At 30.0% G+C, this 20,956-nt stretch overlaps 4 protein-coding genes across 4 annotated transcripts; 1 reads left to right on the top strand and 3 right to left on the bottom strand.

The window, feature by feature from the left end:
* Positions 1-28: 28 nt before the first annotated feature.
* Positions 29-688, top strand: TVAGG3_0459170 (galactose-binding domain-like family; the record flags this gene model as incomplete). The annotated part of the gene is made up of 1 exon (XM_001330479.1): positions 29-688. One exon carries the CDS (start codon positions 29-31, stop codon positions 686-688), a length of 660 nt encoding a protein of 219 aa, XP_001330514.1.
* Positions 689-986: 298 nt separating this feature from the next.
* On the bottom strand, positions 987-1,940 carry TVAGG3_0459160 (protein serine/threonine kinase protein; the record flags this gene model as incomplete). Its single annotated transcript, XM_001330477.2, has 1 exon — positions 987-1,940. The coding sequence occupies one exon, from the start codon at positions 1,938-1,940 to the stop codon at positions 987-989; it is 954 nt and encodes a 317-aa protein (XP_001330512.2).
* Positions 1,941-2,706: 766 nt separating this feature from the next.
* TVAGG3_0459150 (uncharacterized protein) lies at positions 2,707-5,574 on the bottom strand (the record flags this gene model as incomplete). Its single annotated transcript, XM_001330476.1, has 1 exon — positions 2,833-5,574. One exon carries the CDS (start codon positions 5,572-5,574, stop codon positions 2,833-2,835), a length of 2,742 nt encoding a protein of 913 aa, XP_001330511.1.
* Positions 5,575-8,447: 2,873 nt separating this feature from the next.
* Positions 8,448-12,221, bottom strand: TVAGG3_0459140 (leucine-rich repeats (6 copies)-containing protein; the record flags this gene model as incomplete). Its single annotated transcript, XM_001330475.1, has 1 exon — positions 9,377-12,160. The coding sequence occupies one exon, from the start codon at positions 12,158-12,160 to the stop codon at positions 9,377-9,379; it is 2,784 nt and encodes a 927-aa protein (XP_001330510.1).
* Positions 12,222-20,956: the final 8,735 nt, after the last annotated feature.

Below are 20,956 nucleotides of genomic sequence, written 5' to 3'. Positions count from 1 at the left end.
ATACTTACGAGTGGAATTAAAAGTGACAATGACTTTGAGTTTTCTAATTTCTCTTGTTTATTCTGGCGAAGAAGGGATATTCGCAAAAATATATGATAAAAAAATAGTTAATTTTAGTGTCAGTGGCAACTCTTATCAATATGTTAATGGCACAAAGCGTTTAACAAAGCCAGAATACGCAATTTATCCGTTTGATAAGCTATACGACTGGTGTTCCAATTGCCCACTAAATTACGATGATCACCCATTCATTACGTTTTATGTAGAAAATCACGAATTCAAATTTAATGGATATTTAATTCGTGCTGGCTGTTGCGACGAAGGTTGCTGCTGCGATGATACATATTATGGATGTGCTTACTGCTGTTTATACAGTTGGTCAATTCAGATTTCGAATGATAACCAAACTTGGACAACAGTTCATTCTATTGCTAAAGATGCGAAGATGAGAGACTGCAAAGAAGCTACATTCCAATTTGAAAAGTATTACGTTGCAAAATATGTTCGTCTTATACAAGATGAGCGCTGCCCAGGATATCCACCTTGTTTAGCCATCAATCGTATAGATTTCTTCGGAACAGCATTGTCTTCTGGCGTTGAAGAGGAGTTCGTATCATATCATGATGACGATGAAGATGTTAGTATCATTGGACACATTTCTAAAAATGGAAATGCAAGATTTAACTAAAATTGTAAAATTTCTGTGTTTATTTTTTATAAATTAATCAAAGGTTTACTGACTATCAAAATGTTTACAAATAAACATTACTAAATAAGCGAAATTGGCTGGAAGTATAGCTCATATTTTTGTAAAAATACTGTTATCCTATAAAATGCTTTGAAATTACAACAATTTAGTTCGATGATTAAATTTTCAAAACAATATTTGTAATTGAAGAAGCAAAAACATTCAATTCAGTTAATATATACAATAAAAAACACTTTATATAATATACTAAATAGGAAATATTAAACAATATTTCAATTCAAACAGAATTCTTCCTGTACTTGTTTCTTAAAACAGCTTGAATGTGGAATGGAGGTGCAACTAGCCCATTACCTGGAAGAGATCTTCTGTTTGATCTAGAGAAGCGGACTGTCTTAGTACTTGGAGATGATTTTGGAGAACTGCTCAAATAATCCCTGAGTTGCTTGGCAGACCATCTTGTCTGAACATTTAAGTCTAAGGAATGCATAATAACCGTCTTGATCTCGAGTGGGATATCTTCTGGAAGTTCAATTTCTCCTCTCATTATCTGTGAGTACATAGAGATAAATGAAGGTCCTGGGAATGGAAGCTTGCCTTCGTTGACAAGCTGGTATAGAATCACACCAAAAGCCCAAATATCGGCCTTGTTAGCATCGTATTCATAAGAATTGATCTTTCCTTGATTGTAAGGGATATTTGTGAAAATCTCCGGTGCTAAGTACTCAATGGGTCTGTTATGTTGATAAGATGTGGAATTTAGGGATAAAATCTGATCAATTCCAAAGTCAGAGATCTTTACTATGTTGAACTTATCGACAAAAATGTTGTTTGGATTAAGACCAAAATGTTGCATACCTTCGTCATGAGCAAAAGCAAGAACATCTAAAATTTGGCAAGCAATGCATTGAATTACAAATGGATCTGACTCCTTACTAAGTTTAAATAAGCTTGAAAGATTACCATTATTGCAGTATTCAAGGATGAGTACACAATAATTAAATTCGATAAACTTATCATAAATGTTAACAATGTTAGAATGGGCGAGTTTTGATTGTACTTCCATCTCTAAGACATTTTGTATGTCATCACTGCAGCCTGGAATTACCTTTGCAACAAATTCAAGTTCGTATTTGATGCTTTTGCAGAGATAGCAATGTGAAAATTTGCCGCTACCAATTTCTGATATGAGCTTGTAACCATGCTCTTCAAGTACACTTGCGATACCAAACATTTTCCCGTCTATGAATTGATAAGGCTTAAAATTGTGAATATTACCGCATATAATATCTCTATCCTCAGAAAAATACCGGCAATCAATTGAATCCATGAAAAATGGTTTGAATGATATATCTGTAATATGGAAATTATATCAATATTTAGTAATTTTATTCTTTCATGGTCGAAATTTGAGAGACTTCTATGAAAAAAATGTATAGATTTCTGAATTCAGAATCTACCGAGGACTGAAAAATGAATCCTTAATACATTGTCATTATGCTACTGATTTCGAAAAGAAATTTATTTTCGAATCCAAAAACGATAGCTCATTGAATAATTAAAAATGAAATCTATGGTATAATGTATAATATACAGCAATAGTGGATGAAAATTGTGAAGGACTTCATTACTCTTATACAATTATACATCATTGAGGTATGATGTGAAAAAAGGTAATTAAACATATTTTTGCTCTATGAAAGATATAAAAAAAATTAGACCAAAAGAGTGTAAAAACGATTTTTGAAATATGTTGAAAATTTAGCTACTACTTTTGTGAAATACACGGCCATCCCGAAATTGCATTCCCCATAATAGTAGCCATCATAACATGGACAATAAACATGCAATGATCTAAAAACACAGCATCGGGGATTTGAGAAGGCTCTCTTTTTTTCTATTAAAACTAAACAATTTATAAAAAGTTAAAAATACAACAAATACAGTTATTCTAAAGAATGAACCTTTCAATTGAAAATTTTACAGAATTGACAGGCCCTGTAAAAACCCTATCCAAAAACATGGATAACGCAAGAACGCCCTAAGGCATTCAATACCGTTTCATAAATTCAGACTATTTTAGCTTTCAGTCAGCAAATATTATGAGTACAAATTTATTTTCACTGTTACTCATCTGTGTCACTTTTTAGTTCCTCGTTGTCACTTTTCTCGGTATCCGATGACGAACTTGACGAAGAAGATGAAGAGGAGCTATTTTTATCTTCTTCTTCAGGTACTTCGATATTTGCAGCTATGAGTTTCTCTTTTAGCTTGAAATTTTCGTTCTCAAGTCTCTCATTTTGTTTAATTAATTTCCGGTTCCTTTTTGGAGAGAATTTTCCCTTCTGTATTTGATCACATAGCTTATCGTTGAAATCTATTAAGTCTTGAACAACTGTATTGAGAATCTGGTTATCTTTGTCTTTCGAATTTTGTAATGATTCTGAAATACTCTTTAGTTTCTTGGACGCATCTGTCTTTGGTAGGAAAACAAGCTCTCCACCTATCATTTCTGTCATCTGTTTAATAGTTTCATGCAGCTTACCGAGATATTCGTTTAATTTCCTAGAATTCTCTATTTCTTCTTTGATTCTCGTCATAAACTGCATCGAATCCTGTGATTCTTTTTCTACTTTCTCGATTTCTTGTCCAAGATTTACGACGGTTTCGTAAAATTCAATTTTGTCAAAAACCGCTTTTTTGATGTCATCAAATTTTTGTCCAGATAAGTCTGATCTCGATATATTCAAGAGTTTTGATGTTATGTCCAAAGCAAGTGATCTATAAGCAGCTGCATTCTTGAACAATCCTTTTGTTGGTGAGTTATCCATGATAGAAGAAGCTAATGCTTGGGAATTCTCCAAAGAACTCATGATCTGGTGCATTGTTATCTTTGATTCATCATAATCTTTGGGAGGATTAATGTCTAGTATAGTTAAATTCTCTGTTATTGCTGAAACAAAAGAAATTAAATCATTTTGAAGATTCTTTTTATCTTTGAGTTCATCATCGATACTCTCAATGATCTTCTTGATATTATCTATCGTGGAATCTAAATTCTTCTCTTTACCGGAAATTTCGGTTAATTTATCGCAAATTTCCTTTAATGAGGCATTTGAACTGGCTGATTCGCTTCGTGATCTCCTGAGTTCTTCAACAACTGTTGTGAATTGCCTTTCCGCTATTTCCAACTTCGTATCGTAATTTTTGTCACTTATTTCTTCGTTGTCAACCCCAAAATTACTTGTCAGCATCTTCGTCACTTTTTCTTCCATTTCTCTGGCCAAACTTCTCATATCGTCGATCGTTTTTTTGTAATTTTTCCGTTCATCTTTAACAATCGAAACAACGTTCATTGCAAGATTGTTTAATGGCATTTCTTCAGTAATTAAAGGTGTTTCGTAAATTTCCGAAAGATAATCTTTTGTTTTACTAAAATCTCCTTTTGTCTTATCCATTTCTTCTCTTATTTTGTCCATTTCCTCCTTGCACTGTGTAATTAATGACTGTACTTGGTGGATATGCGAATCAGACGTGTTCAAACGTGGATTGGACAAGATATTTCTTATGGAATAGATAATTGATCTGTTAAAATTAGCATTTTCTTCAAGAATCTTTTCCTCTAATTGTTTTTTCAGTTTCTTGATGTCGCTAAACTGCATTTTGTATTGTTCAGTGGCTATGTCCGCTGGTTTCTTGTTGTTTATTTCTGTTATTTTGTTCTCAAGAGATTTAATTTCTGATTTTAATTTTCCAATTTTGTCTTCAGCGGCTTCCTTTATTTTAACAAGGATATCTGAATCTTTATCATAATCAGTTATCTTTGGTTCGAAATATTTAACTAAATCATTCAATGCAGGCTTGATATCATCTTGTTCTACTTCTACTTTGACTTCTTGCTTCTTATTCGGTCTAATCTTAAGAATTCTTTCATCGCCAACTTCCTTTTTCACTTTCTTGATATCTTCTTTTAATATTTCTACTTTATCCATAATAATCTTATATTGTTCTACAAAAAACGGGGCACTAGTAATCATCGGTACAATATATACAAACTTTTCGTGGAAAACGTCAATATATTCTGAAATTGATAAGCGAGGGTTGATATTTGAAGCAATAAGAGGGAATAACTCTTTTTCGAAGAATCTTCCAAATGTTTTCGTAGTTTCTGAGAATTTTTCTAGCTGTTCATCATTAAGATGATCAAAATCTTCTTGTTCTAAGTAAGGTTTGAGTACTTCTTTGATTTCTTTGACAGAATCATCGCAGTATTTTCGATATTGAACGGCAATTGTTCTAGCTTGGGGATCTTTGTAGCAAATTTCGAAGAAACTGTTCACATTCTTTTCAATTTTTCTGAAACTTGATTTAATTGCGTGAGAATATGAGCTATGAATCTGTTTTCGATAGAGTTCTAACTTTTCTATAAAGAAATCAAACGAAACAACGAATGATTTGTAGTATTCGAAAGCTTTTGGATTAATTTCTGCATGAAGCTTTTTTTGTTTAGTAATTGTTTTGCAATGAACTTCAAACATCGGAATTTTATCATGTATATCAGCCACAGTGCTGAATAGCTTATCTGAATTTGGCGGACAAGAATATTGCCTCAAATAGTGTATTTCTCCCTCCAAAATTTGAAAATCTTTAATAAGAGTCTGAACGGAATCAAGTTTTGAGAGATTTTCGGCTGCTTTTGGCGGCTTCAGACTCATATGAATCATGTGCTCAATTCTTGGAGGTTTCTCTGAGTATGACAAATGACGCTTCGGTGGTTTTAAGTCCCCTATCAAGCGCTTTTCTGTAAGCGGATCTAAAAGTGATTTAATTGTTTTAGCTTTTGGAGGGCTTTCATTCTTTCCCTCCATGTAAAATTTTTGCGCAATTTTTTTAACGAATCTTTGCAATCACGAGATAAGTAATTATTTAAACGATCTTTACTATGCGAATTATAAGTACTCGATAATAATAGGCTCATTCTTAATTTTAAAAATTCATCAAAATAAATCTAATTTCTGCTTGTAACTAAGCGAATTTCATTCTCAAAACACAATATTAATGGTGTTGGATATAATGTCTTTTAATGAATCAAACATTTTATAATTTTTTTAATTCGAATCGGAGTTAATTATTTTTATAGCGCGCAAATAAAATTTTTGAATAAGGCTGTCTTAAATATCCAAGATCAATCTCATACTCAACAATTTTCATTTAACATTTCTGTGACTAATTCGTTTCAATTAATAAATCGCATATATCGTTAACCTTCTTATACTGCTATCTCCTTAGGTATTCTTTTAAAAGAAATTTGGATAAAAAATCTGACAAATCCCGAAGCAACCAACTTTCTAAAATGTATTTGAAATTATGTTACTATTCATTCTTTATAAATTCCAAATTGGTCGTTAAAATTGAGAAGAAAACTTAATTCTTTTTAGAAATATGTAGTAGAACGCATTGATATTAATATTTCTTCAGTAATGAACTAATCTGATTAGTGAAATGAAATTTGAATTAATTTTAAAATATTCTGGAAAACATTCTTATTGATAATAAATACCTTCTGGTAATATTTCAATTAACACAAACTCAAATTTGAATCAATTCAAATCATAAATATTTTGTGAAGGAATGTAAAATATTGATGGAAAATGAGAAGCTCCATTTCTTCATTTTGATGATATTAGTAATAGTTAAAATACGATTGGTTAAGAAATCCACTTTGAATATTTTGAATTCTTCTTGGTTGGCAGTTGCTTTGAACTTCTCTTTTGTATTATTGCAGTGGACATACTAAATAAGAAATAGATATCTGACATATTCGAAATTGACATGTCACAGTTTTAATTCCATTCAAATTGACTACATTTTTAAGAAAGACCCCAGAAAAATTGAATGCATTAAGAATATGTCAATACAAGGAATTCTGTGGTTTGGAATTTGTATCAATAATCAGTCATACAATTGAAATTATTAGTTTTAGTTTATAACTTTGAAACTCTATATTAACAGTCATTTTTTGCATTTTCCTCTAATATCATGGAAAGTGTTTTTGGTTCTATTAATAAATTTCTGGTTGTACACAATTAATCATTTATCAAATTTCAATGCTCTCAATTTTCAATAAAATTTGTGAATACAAACAAAATGCATTTTAATAACGCTAGGATATATAGAAGCTTTTGAAATATCCATTTCAAAGTATGATAGATTTCTTAAAAAAAAACTATCAATTGTTAAAATGTTTTGTTTCCTAGGTTTCTCATCATGTGTTGAGTATTCTGGACCTCAATCAATTGTACCACTAAATTTTTTTAAGTTTCCCGATAATATTTCTTCTTACCAGGATTTACAAGTATCTTGATCCCGAAGAAATTCTATAACAGAACAATCAATAAAAAAAAAAGAAGTTCAAATAAAGTTTTACCAAAATATAGCATTGTTGCAGCAAGGAATTATAAAATCATAATCAATTTACTCGACATCAAAAAATATGAAATCCATTCTCTACGAATGTTGAACAACATCCAACGACTTATACAAGAAAATACTTAAATGTTAATGTCAATGCCTTCGATCGATATTACATGTTGTAAATATTTGTAAATGTTTAATTTATTTATTCAATTTAATACTTTTTTTAATTGTACAATAAAACTTCGAATAGAAAGCATATGTATTAAGAACCCTACAATATAAAATCCTTGTTTCGAAAATCTATTTCAATTATCATTAAATAATGAGATTTACCTAAAAATTTTCTATGTCTCTGAGAATACACATATTATAAGACATTTTTGGTTTCCAAATTTTTTTCAAAATTCATTTTATTACTTAAAAACTCTTATTTTTCTATTTCATATTTGAATTTTTGAATTTTTTTTGGAATTTTACGCTCTAATGAAAACCAATAGGGTTGTTAGATTCCCGACGATAGGTGTCTTGGAAGATTTGCCTGGTGTCATCATAGTGTCTTTAAATCAAAAATTTTATTTTGGAGTTAGTTTTATTGATTTTTCAATAAAAAACATTTCTAAAACAAGAAAATAAAACGATAAAATATTTATATTTTATATAAGGATCTTATATATTTAAAATAAATATCATTTTATTTTTTTCATTGGTGTCTGTCAAACCATAATACACTATTCAAAAATTCAATGTGTCTTGCGGTTTCAAAAGACACCTTCAAATTGAACGATAGCACAGACACTATTGAATTTTACCCATTTTATTTAGTTTTTACCCTTTATATTTTTAAGAATTAATGACTGAAACAGCCGTTTTGCTATGACCTCAACCACTTTTATTTATTATTTTAAATATTATTTAATTTTATTATTTGAATAGGCCAACTTATATTTGAGAAGCTCAATTTGAGACCACTTAATACATTGAAATATCATAAATATTGAAATATTAAAAAGTGTATTTCAAAATATTGAAATTATAAAAATTTATAATACTGAAATTGAGACAAATTAATAAATTCAATGTGTTTTTTTTGAAATAACTATCAAATATTATTTTTTTGTTTATTTAATGATGAATAAATATGATTGCTTTAGTCAATCATAAAAACTAATTTAAGTTTAAAATAATGAAAGGATAATTTGATCGTTTTTTAAAATACAATTATTTTTGATGATTTGCAAGAATCTTTGAAAAGAATATAATATAGGTTCTATTTTTGTAAAATTTATCCAAATCATGTATTACATAAATTACGATTAAAACGATGAATGAACCAAAAAGTGTGTTTTGTGTTTTGTTGTTGCGTGTTGGATGCGGGATCCTGTTATTTCCGAAATCGACAAAAAATATGGAAATTGAATTTCCGAAATCGAAATTATATTAATGTTTTTAATATTCTTATATCAAAAGGATTAAAGTTCATTAAGAGAAAAACAATTCTTCTTCAATCTATTGGCGCATTTATTTCTACACGCCAATAAGGAAGGGAAAATTATAAGACACCATGGTGTCTTCAAAACGCTAATTTTTGATATTTTTAACAACCCTAAAAACCAAATATTTAGGTATCAAAACAATCCTTTGCTTGAAAAACACCTTTTTATCTGCAAAAAATAACGAATCAATAAAAAAAGATCAAATATGAAAGCAAAAAATAAGAAGTATTTACAATAAAGTAGTTATTAGATACTTAATATCGATTCGGTATGTGAGGAGATCGTTGTATTTGGCAACTTTTTGAGTTTGATGATTTAGTTTCAATTATTCTATCGGAAAGATCTAATTTTAAGTCAGTAACTTTTTATATTTCATAAAATTAGGTCGGAAATCTTCCTAAGGTCCTTTACTGAAGTATTCTAATCAATATTTGTATTTTCATTCTTGCAGAAAACTATTTCATTGAAGATGTGAAGAACATCAACGAGTCAAAGCCATTTTAGTACGGTTTCATTATTGATGAATTTGTGTATTTGAAATGAAAATGTTCGAATGAATTTCTTTTTGTTTTTATGAGATGAATCACATCAATTTACTAAAACAGCAACGCCATAAATAAAGATTGTTCCACGGAAATTAATATTTTTCTCTATATCACCAACGCCTTCGATGATCAATTATAAAAATATTCAATTCCAGTTTAAAATTCAATAAAAATAATATTTGTTAAATTTTTTATTATAGACTAAAGATTAAATCTTATAGAATCTGAGTGAGAATTGAATCCGTAAGTATTTCGGATTGTGCTCTCTTCCTGCGTGATAATGCTGTTACTACGAGTATGACGACAACAACAATTATGATGATAGCTAAGATGGAACCAGTTGTTGCGTAAATAATTGTTCTCTTTCTTTTCTGAGCTGCTGGGTCTGGAGTTGGCGAACTGGATGGTCCAGGAGCTGTTGAAGAAGAAGACTGTGTTGGTTTTGGCGTGTTTGGTTCCTTTGTTGGAGATCTAGATGGAGATGGAGTATCTGGCTCGGGAGTTGGTGTTTGTGTTGGATCTGGTGATGGTGTTTCTGTTGGATCTGGTGATGGTGTTTCTGTTGGATCTGGTGATGGTGTTTCTGTTGGATCTGGTGATGGCGTTTCTGTTGGCTTCGAAGTTGGGATATGGGTTGGTTTTGGTGTTTCGGTTTCGGTTGAAGAAGACTCCGATGAAGAGGATGTTGGTGGCTCTGGTGTGTAGGATGGAATTGGTGTTGGAGTGTAGATTTCGGATGATGATTCAGAACTTTCTGGAGTTGGCAATGGAGTTTGTAATGGTGGGCATTGTGGGAGTTCGGAAACTTGTGGAGTTATATCGGCAAACTTGTCCTTTGGATAATAATTTGAGACTTTGATGGTAGGAGTATTCGGGAACATCGGTCCTTCAACTGGTCTGTCAACACAGTAGACAACTTCGGCAACTGTAGTGTTGTAGAATGGTGTTTTCTGGAATTCGATAATTGACGACAAAAAGTTGAGAGTTGTGAGTTTAATGCATGACGAGAAGCACATACTGCCAAGAAGACGTGCTTTGACAGCGAATGTAACTGTTTGGAGGTTGATGCAGTTGTAAAATGCGTCATGATTAATATAAACATCGCCGTAGAAGGTAAGATTTGTAAGTGAATAGCATGTGCTAAATCCGAAGAATCCGATATGGTTCATGGCAGCTGGGAACTCCGAAATCTGTAATTTGTAACATTCGTGGAAAGCGTTGAAATCAATTCTTTGTAATGAATCCTTGAATGTCACGTTTACGAGAGCGTGGCAGTACTCGAACGCTTGGTCGCCAATTGAGATGATATCTCCACAGACGACTTCTTTAAGGGAACGGCAGCTTCTGAATGTGCAAGGAAGGATCTCCTTGATGCTGGAAGACAATGTGATGTGGGTCAAGCGGAAGGCGCCTTCGAATGCGTTGTTTCCGATGTAAGTAAGATTTTCGGTTAAATCTATTCCAAGGATATAAGAGTTTGCGAAGGCGTAGTTTCCGATGACCTTCACCATGGGAGCAACGATGGCCTGAACATTTGTTCCTTGGAAGGAATAATCTCCGATTTCGGATAATGTATCTGGGAAAGTGATATCGGAAAGGTTCCTGCAGTCGTTAAAGCAGTATCTACCTATTTTTGTGACACCGCTAGGCACAGAAAAGCTCTCTATCGGTGTTTGTGCGAAAGCATATTCCGGATACTCCTTCAAACCTTCTCTTACGTTGAAGGTCTTGATCTGGGATGAGAAGAAGGAGAATTTTCCGATGGAATCAAGGGAAGTTGCAACAAGAGATTTGACTTTTGCACCGAGAAATGCGCAGTCAGCGATATTTGCTACGTTGTACGGGTCGAGCATCAGAACATCCTGCTCATTGGTTGGTGGATAGAGGACTAATGTGTTTCCAAATTCGGATTTTTGGAATAAAATTCCGTCTGTAACAAAGAAATTGGCATTCTCAGCGATGGTATAGGAATCAACATTGTTGCAGTATGAAAAGGCACTGGAATCAATGGATTTAAGTGACTTTGGTAATATAACTACACGAAGTTGATCGTTGTGTGAAAATGCAAGGCCAGAAATGGTCTGGACTGTATCTGGAATAGTGAGATTGACAAATGGAACTGTTTCGAAGCAAGAATCTGGAATTACTGTTAATATCTTTGGAATTTCGATATTAAGAGATTGGCAGCCTTGGAATGAGGCATCGCCAAGTGTTGCAAGTGTATCAGGATATGTGAATGTTGTTAAATTCTTGCAATCCAAGAAAGATTGAGAATTTACTTTTGTAAGTCCTGAAGTAATTGTAACTGTAGTAAGGGATATGCACTTGAAGAAGCAGTTGGATGGTATTTCAGCGATTTCTGCGATGGTAACTGTTGTTAATGCATCGCATTCGGCAAATGAACGTGCACTAAGGTTTACCTTGTTAAGTGTAACAGAGGTTAATCCTGTATCTTTGAAGGCTTCTTCACCGATAACTGTAAGTGTGTCTGGGAAGTTAATCTCGGCTAATTTTTCGTTATCTGCGAAAGCACCGTGAGAAATTGTTGTTGTCTGGGAAGAAATGGTAGCTTTCGTGATATTATGGCAGTTCGAAAACATTGAGTCCGGGATTACAGTTAAAGTTTCAGGAAGAGTGATTTGAGTCAAACTTTGGCAATGAGCGAAGATATGGTCACCAAGATCACCAAATATGCCAGACAATTCTAACGTTGAGAGTTGTGGGCATCCTTCAAAAGCCAAAGATTGAATATTCATATTATTTGAATTTATTGTTAATTTTTGCAAATTTGGATGTGAAGAAAAGCAGTTACTAGAAATAGTTAATCCACCTTCGATGGTAAGTGTCTTTGTAGCGTTGTTTGGGTCTTTAGAAAGAATTAATTCTTGTGTTAGAGTTCCTGCGCCAGAAATGGTCATAGTTGAAGTTTCAGCATCAAAGTTGACTGTTGGGACGTCATCACGAAGGAATCTGCGGAAAATGAATAAAGAATGAATCATTTTTTATGAAATTTCAAATTTGTCACGTTTTTTGGAGCCATCATCGTTTTAGGGAACGTTGATAAACAAAGAAAAGAAAATTAGAATACTTGCAAGGTGATTATTACATGTAACAATTTTGGTGAGTCTGAAATCCAAATTTTGCAGATGAAATTGAAAGTGGAAGACTTTTTATTAAATTTGCACATTTGAAAAGGTATACAAACATCTGTGTGTTGAAAAGATTATTATTCATATCGTATTACTTGAACAACCGTCTCATTCATCACTTCCACCATAGTATAAGTGAAGTGTGATTATAATTAATCTTAGCATTGCCTATAAACGCAATTGGCATTAGCAAAAATGGTGATATTTAAAAAAAGAACATTGATTGAAATTTCATGTAAGTTCAAGTAAGAGGATTTCAATATGTTATTGACTTATGCCAGTAAATATGAATGTGGTAATTTGTAATCAATAGCCCTTTCGTATGATTTGTAAAAAAAGTTTTTTATGAAAATCCGAAATAATGTTATATATCAATATTCTTTGTAAATTGAAATAAAGTTATATATGTCTTCTTATTTGATGAGACACAATCTTCATCTTGATAATTTCACCCAAAAAAGAATATCATTAAGGGTGCACACGAGAGGATCATGTAAACTTCAGAATTTAGAACCTTATTTTTAGGCATTATCTTGGCTACCTATTTAGGCTCGAAAAGCAAAAAATATCAAAAAATACAACTTGAGTCCATTATGACCCTTTCATGGAGGTAGTTTTTCTCCGCTAGTATTTTCCCTTTGAATCTCTTTACAATTCGAAATCAAATTCAAAACTCAGTAGAAGAAAGGAAGAATCGACTTACTACGGTTGTAATACGAATAAATACATATATTTAATTATTTTTATTTACATAATAATTGTTTGAAGCTCATATTCCATCAAATTTTTAAATAAAAACATTAAAATGTTGAAAATGTTCATATATTTTAATAGGGTTTTGGCACTTTATTGAGGAATTACTACATACATAGTCGAACTGAACTTGATATTTTGAAATTTAAATTATTTATCAAAATTAAAATTTAACTTGAAATTTATAATTATTTAGTCATATTTTGCTATACATGGCACGATGGGCGCTACTTTTTTGGCGCCAGCGGCGCCGCCCGCGCCTCCGGTGGCTCCCACTGGTGGGGAGCAGACAATAGAAAAAGATATAAATTTTACTAAAAAAATTGAATTTTGGAAATTCTTTTGATTTTTTTGAATGATTTACGAAGAGATTGAACACATTTTGTACTATGAAATATCGTTATTAATAAATTTACTTCTTAAACATCTATTAAAATCGCAATTTTGAATATTTTTATGATTTTTTTTGACCCGATCACTTGCGCCCGCGCCCACTGGGAGGGGCGCTTGTAAAGTATTCAAAAATCAATGTAAACATTTCAATTTTTGCTCCACCTCCCATTGGGAGGGGGGCATATATCTTGTAGCGTTCAAGTTCAAGTGATGAAAGTGCATAAGAAAGCTCCTTAATCATACCGATAGAAACAGCATTAGGGGCGCCAAATGGCGCTCGGTGATGTTTCCCATAAAAGCTTAATTTCAGGTATCCATAATCATAACCTGTCAGACGCAATAATTCATTAGCACACAATCATCGTTTCTCAATCAAGAAACGAAACGCACGATTGATTATGCTGGCCATTAAATTTTCATATCAAATAATTTACTACTTCAAGAAAAATTAAAGACTATCATCAACCAAAGCTTAAAATTCTCAGTGTTTACAACTCTCATACTTCGAATATGCATATTTCCAAAATAGCATGAAAATTTTTTTCATTTGAGCTCATTTTCTTTTGTTCTATTAACTAATACATGCAGTACAAGCTTGTTATACGTATACTTAATAAGCAAGGTCTTAAGGGAAATAATAAAAAAGAATTTTGCTATTAATTATATTAAACAATAATTATTTGTAATTTCGTGATAATTATATTTCTTATTACAAAGTAAAGGTATTTGATATAATGTTTGCCTTACAAAAATGTTTCCTTTGTCTTGCCACCATAGGTATTCTATTTTGTCACTTTTTGCGCCCGCCGTGCCATGTTTATATTTTGCATAATTCTAAGTAGATTTTGTAAAAAATCAAGAAAGAAAAATTTTAACGTGCTTTATTTTTTCTTTTTTATAATAATACATATTATTATATAATTAACATATTCATAATGTTTCACCCTTTCAAAAATATAATCCTCCTCCTCTCAAATAAACGTACATACGGGTGGCCTCTTTTTTCAAAAAATTAAAATTTGAAATTTTGGGCTCAAATATTAGAGATTTTTTCAACCTTCAACGATATATGTTGTCTATATCAGACCTCCTTTCTTTTTGATACTTAACATTGTTCCTAAATCTTAGCCGTTAAGGCTGTTCTGAAAATATTTTTTTTTCGAAAAAATTCGAAAAAAATTCTTAAAATTCAAAAATCCCTTAATTCCTGAGGATTTTGGAAAAAAGTTTTTACATGAACATGTGTATATTAGATGAAGTATATTGATAAGGTAAAAATCAAATTTTATTGCATATTCATCGAGAAAATAAACTAACGAATCCCTCAAAATTGAGAGGGTAATCCTCCTCCTCTCAAATAAACGTACATACGGGTGCACCCTTAATGGCTGCATTAAGCAAGTCAATTTGGAAAATTGTTTTCACTTTAGGAGAATATAATTTTCCATTTGGAAAATTTAAAAAATGAGACGCGCAGGATTCGAACTTTTTTAAAAGTTGATTTAAATGAATTTTAGTGTGGAATATAAGGATAATATCATATTTAAAATAAGAATATACTAGTTTAGGTGGTATTAATTTTTTCGATAAATTTGAGAGTATGTACGTTTAGGGCATGAAAAGTGTCAATTCGCTCAGCGAAAGCTGAGCTAGCTTCGTTCTCGAAAGAATAGGGAAGGAGTGAAGGAGAGTCATACAGATATTGACACATTCATATCATTTCAACAAATTTTAATCAAATTGAAATTCAATAAAATTCAATTCAATTCATATCCTTCCCTCAGTACATTGATATCCTTCTGCATCACAATGATAACTCGGGCATCAATAGTTCTACAACTAACTCAGAAAAAACAAGATTATTACTTCCTGCTTACAGCTTTTAAAAAGTTTCGATGATAAAAATCACTCTACTCTCGTTTATCGACATATGGTGATAGTAGGTAAACATATTCTTATCGATATTAATAAAAATATTTGTACGAAAATCTTATCCAATTAGAGAGTTATTCATAAAGTATATGATAATTATAATTACTTTATCTTTGTTTTATCTTTGAATAAACAATTTAATTTAAATTGCATAATATTTTTTGGTTGAAAGACAGGAAACCTAGTTGAGTTTGTATTATTTTTATCGTTTAATTCATCGTATCAGTGAGTGATCCAGATATTTAAGATATTTAGAAAAAAAATTATTAATTTGATTAATAAATTTTAATCAAAATAGCAAAAATCTATTTGATAGCTGTAAACAAACAATAATTTTTATTTCAAGCAAAATCACTTATTTTCATCTAAACTAAAATTGTCAATTTTATGAAAATAAATTGAAAATCTCATGAAATGTAAAGGAGAGTAATATTTTTCAATTTTCTTTTTTTCTTTGTCTCAAATATTTTCTGTTGGGAATTTTCTTGTTATCAAAAAATAATTTTAATATTTGTTTATTTCATTATATACAATAAAATTTTAAAAACTCTATTTCTTCTCAAAAAATTTTTTTCCTTCATATGAAGAAACATTTTGTTCTCCATTTGATACTGAGTCTAAATCTCGATTTTTGAATTTTCTTCTTTCCAAATTTCTTTTTTCCAAATTAGAAGTTTAATTCAAATTTTCAATAGTTTATATATTTTCTCAAACCGTCTCAGATTTTCTCACTTTTTAGGGATTTTCTCTCAAAATATACAAAAATAGTAATACCAATACATGTGTCTAATATACTTTAAACCCATCGTGACAAAATTCAAAAACGAAGAGTTCTTCTCTCCAAATTTTTTTCAAAATCAAAAAAATGACATAAAAAAATGCGTTTGGAAAATTTATTTTTAGCATTTTAGGAATTTTCTCACTTTTTTTCCAAATTGACATCCTTAGCTGCATCAATTCCAGCAATGACCTAAAAAGAAATGCATGATAAATATAATCAAAAGAAATAAAATATTATGGCAAAAATTTGAGAGAGAACATATCGGCTTAAAATATACTAGATAAATGAAAATTTATTAGAACTAAGGGTTTCGTTTTGCGAAAAAAACGTACAATACGCAATTTCGCTAAAAAACATTTAGCTAGCAATTTCGACCTTTGACTCCACTCAAGACGTCACTTTTTTAATTTTGCGGTATCATATTTTTGGAAAATCTTTATGAATATTATATAAAAAGTCTCTTTAATATCTATATTTCATATTTTTATCGATTTTTAAAGTTTTTGCGAAAAGTATTCAATTATTTTTGCTATTTGGTCGGGTAAATGTCGGATTTGCGACATTTTCTGATATGATATTCAGATTCTACGTTGATAATAATGCTTATAGAACCCTCTTGCTATTGTGTCAAAATTGCGAAACCGATAGCAAAAATATCTCGCAATATCAAAATTGAGATATTGAGTGAATTATGCATTATAGAGATTAAAAATCTGATTTGTGAAAACATCTCATCAGTTTCTAGCTAATTCAAAAATCTTTACTATCTTATTCGATTAAAATGAAAAGGGAATAGTTTCATTATGCTTTAAAGGACAGCCTTATAATATAATCATAGTTTTCGCTCAATATGCAGCATTTTTTTTTCGAAATCTATGGTCAATGTCCTAAATACTGATTGCTTTGCATTCATATCTCTTACATTTTCTATACCCACATCACTATTCATTGCTATTCCTATCTTTTTCATTTTTGTTTGTTTCTCATAATTTCTCAAAAAACACGATAACTTGATATTTGTAAATATCATACTTTATAACGTAAATAAGAACTTGACCTATTAAGAAAAGCAGTAATGAAAAGAAAATCTGAAATTCATAAAAATTACAAGTTTCTGATGACAATTAGCTTAATTAAACCAGGTACAAGATTATATAATTGTATTTTCTATCCAATTATCCATATAATATCTTATCCAGAAAAAATAACTTGATCAATACCAAATGATTTTTTAACTAGTAAATAAAGTATTTTCTTTACACACACATTGTATATCATAGTTTTTTTTTGTTTTGGTTTCGGAAAACATCCAAAAACAAATATGCTATAAAAGTGACAATTTTAGCAAAACGAAACTCTTATTAGAACCATAGGCATAAATCTTTATTTTAATAATTACAAAGAAAATTATAATTGAATCGAATAATTACAACTAATTCTAAAGAAAATCTAATGAATTCAATTGTGAAACAATTTGTCGATAAAAACAAGTTTGCTTAACGAAATAGAAAATTCAATCCCATACAGTTTTTTCAGTTAAATAATTCGATTAGTAAAAAAGTAATATATATCTATTTCCTAAGATAATAACTATAATTAGAAATTCACAAAAATTCAATTGATTATATTGAAAAAATAATCGCTAATTATGTCAGTTGAGTAATTTATTGATAATCTAAATATATATCTAATACATATTTAATTTAAAGATAGCTTTATTTTGAAGTACATATTCAATATTTCAATACTTTAATATTTTAATTTATAAAATATATAATGTTGATACCAAATAGTGTTGCATGCTAAGTAGTGTCAACGATAGAAATTGAGAGCATATTAATCGTCGAGGAAGTACGATTATTTTTTGGGCGAAAAAGTATCTTAAAATATGATTATTAATATGTTTATAAAATAAAAAATTTGAAAGTTAATTTGAGATTCTCATATAATTTTTTGAATGAAAAAAATAAATATAGTCTATATGAGTTTTTGAATAATCACACTTGAGATATATCTAAAAAATAATTAAAAATAGAGTTTGAGAACACTTTTCAAGGTGTAATGAAAAGTGTGATATAGAAAATAATTATAGATATTTTAATTTTATATATTGTGCTAAGCATTATATTAAATTTTTAGGAAAAACACTTTTCATAAGTATTCAATATTTGAAAATACGCTCCAAAAAAGAATAGATTCTTTTATATTCGCTTATATAAAAGGAGACTCTCTATCAGATGCGAATGCCTGAATTCAGCACCTCTGATAGAGAGTTTCCTCTTATATAAGCAAATCTTTTTCATTCGTTTTTGTTAATATAAAAACATCAAAATCTACCAATATGAGAAATTAAACCCTGCGAGGCACCAGTCTAGAACTGGCACTTCGCAGGGTTGAATTTCTCTTGACAAAATACAATAATCAAATGCTCCAAAGTTTTCAAATTTTTATTAGGAATAGGAGCCTACAAAGCACTGATAATAATATTTTAGTTATATTTTATGTATCATACGTATCTGATTACTAAGATACAGTTTATAATTGCATAAATGTGAATAGCTGTAGAAATTCTCGAATTCAAAAATATTTTTGATTAATGATGATAACTATAAGCTGCCATTGGATTTCGATAAAATATGTCATGATTGGCATAAATATTTTTTCTGAAAAATTCTTATCTGAATTCAAAAGTTATAATCTTAGTTCGATTCAAAATTGTTGAGGCAATTATTAATCGATTTTTAGGAGTAAATAGTACTAATTTATATATTGCAACTCTATTTAGTTAATTTTGCAAAATTACCTCAGACTTTTCAGAGGATTGAGTGGCAACTCAATCCTCTGAAATAGTCTGTGGTAATTTTTAGTCTCTACACTATTTCAATATAAGCTCCATTTTTAAACAGTTTTTAAAAATCGAGCATTGAAAAGTGTGATGAGACTTTGATCTTAAATTCATATTGATTCTCCTCTGAAAGTTAAAATTATTTGCGGTTTTTCAGAAATTCACTAAAATTGAATATACTTTTTTGTATGCACAATTTAGTTGTAATAAACTGTAATAAAATATAGTTTCACATATCTCTATCATTTCACATCAGTATTTATAATTTGTTAGCTGATGACTCAATCAAAAAATGTCCCGTAAAATTTTTTCATTCATTATTCTACTTGTTTACTAGTACTAATATTTTTAAACCAAATTTTACTCTTTTTCTTAAGAAATTAGTAAAATTTTACTAAACTTTATTTAATTTTGCTTATCTCAGTACATTCAAAATCATTACATACTACCTATTGATATGGTTATGCAATTTTTATAAGTTGCCTCGCATTTTATATTATAAATTATTCAACCTTTGATATCTCATAATTATATTTCAATAATGTAATCTATTTTCGTCTTCTTAGATTGGATCTTAAATTTCAATTTGATTAATTACCAAAAATTAATTTTTTGCATATTCTTTTTGTTTTTGTGCATATATAATGTTCTAAATATGAATAACATATCCTTGTAGTTGCTTCGTCTGAACTTCTTTGTTTTGAATTGGCTTTCTCAGACATTTCATGCTTCAGATATTGCTTTGAAAATTTGAATGTTGCGGCATTGTTTTCAAAATTTTCTCACTTAATTTTATAAATAAAATGGTTCATGATGGGTGTCAATACTATCATAGAACAAAAAATATATTACATAACAATTTGAATAAATCGAAAATTCTATTCAAATCCTCTAAACTGTTGCAAGCTATATCTCAGAGTAATATTTAGGGACTTCATAGCAGTGGCATGAATATTATATGCGAATTGTTCTAAAAAGCCTGTGATTCAGAAACGTTACACCCTCAAACAAAAAATTGTGATAAAAATCATTAACAGAGATAATTTGTAATAATCTACTCCTATAACCTTTATCTATCAGTTTTACAAGCAACAAAAACTTGCAAATTCTGAATCTATTCAATGTGCCACAAAAAACGCACACACAATTTTCGAAATGTAAAAGATAATTTTACAATAATAAGATATTTTTTGAATCCATACCCTTTATGAAAGAACTGAAAGTGAATTTCGCTCTTTCAAATATCTGCAATTCGATGGGTAAATGTAAAGACATCGTTGTATTGACGCGTTTGCTATTATTTTTTAAGAACATAAATTATTTTAATTTGTATCTTAATCGTAATACCTCGTATCATAGAAAAATTTTCTTTCAAATTAAAGATTTGTGTCAAGGAACTAGATCTATAAAATAGAAAGACATTACATAAATTAAGAGTTTTGAACTATCAGTATTCGATGCATCTAAGAGTTTTTATACCCTACGTTCCCAACTTCTGGAAAACGGTTTTTCACCCTTATGATCAGTTTCAGACATTTTGGGAGTCTCCCAAACTTTGATATTTTGCATTATGATAGAGAAACGTGTCTAGTTTAACGCACAGTTGTTTTAAAGGCAAATGATGATATCACATGAAATTATCAAATTATCAAATTTTGAAGTACCAGTCCAAAGGGTTAATTAGATCCTACACAGATGTGCGATAGTGAAACATATGTGTTCTTGATTTGAGAAGTCCTACTGATAGAGGTATGAATCTCACAGCTTTGTGTGAGTGTGTCTGACACTTGTATAGAGTGGAATATGCGCCGACATATATTATATAATAACATGTAGTTGAGAATTATGAAAAAATAGAATTCGATGCGAATGATATTGAAAGTTGTTTTGTAATTTGATATTTTTCTTATATGTGTTAATTAGTAAATGGCTTGTTTGTTGT

Source organism: Trichomonas vaginalis, chromosome II (assembly GCF_026262505.1).
Source record: "Trichomonas vaginalis G3 chromosome II, whole genome shotgun sequence".
NCBI classification, from domain to species: domain Eukaryota; phylum Parabasalia; order Trichomonadida; family Trichomonadidae; genus Trichomonas; species Trichomonas vaginalis.
This window is presented reverse-complemented; position numbering and strand designations above follow the sequence as displayed.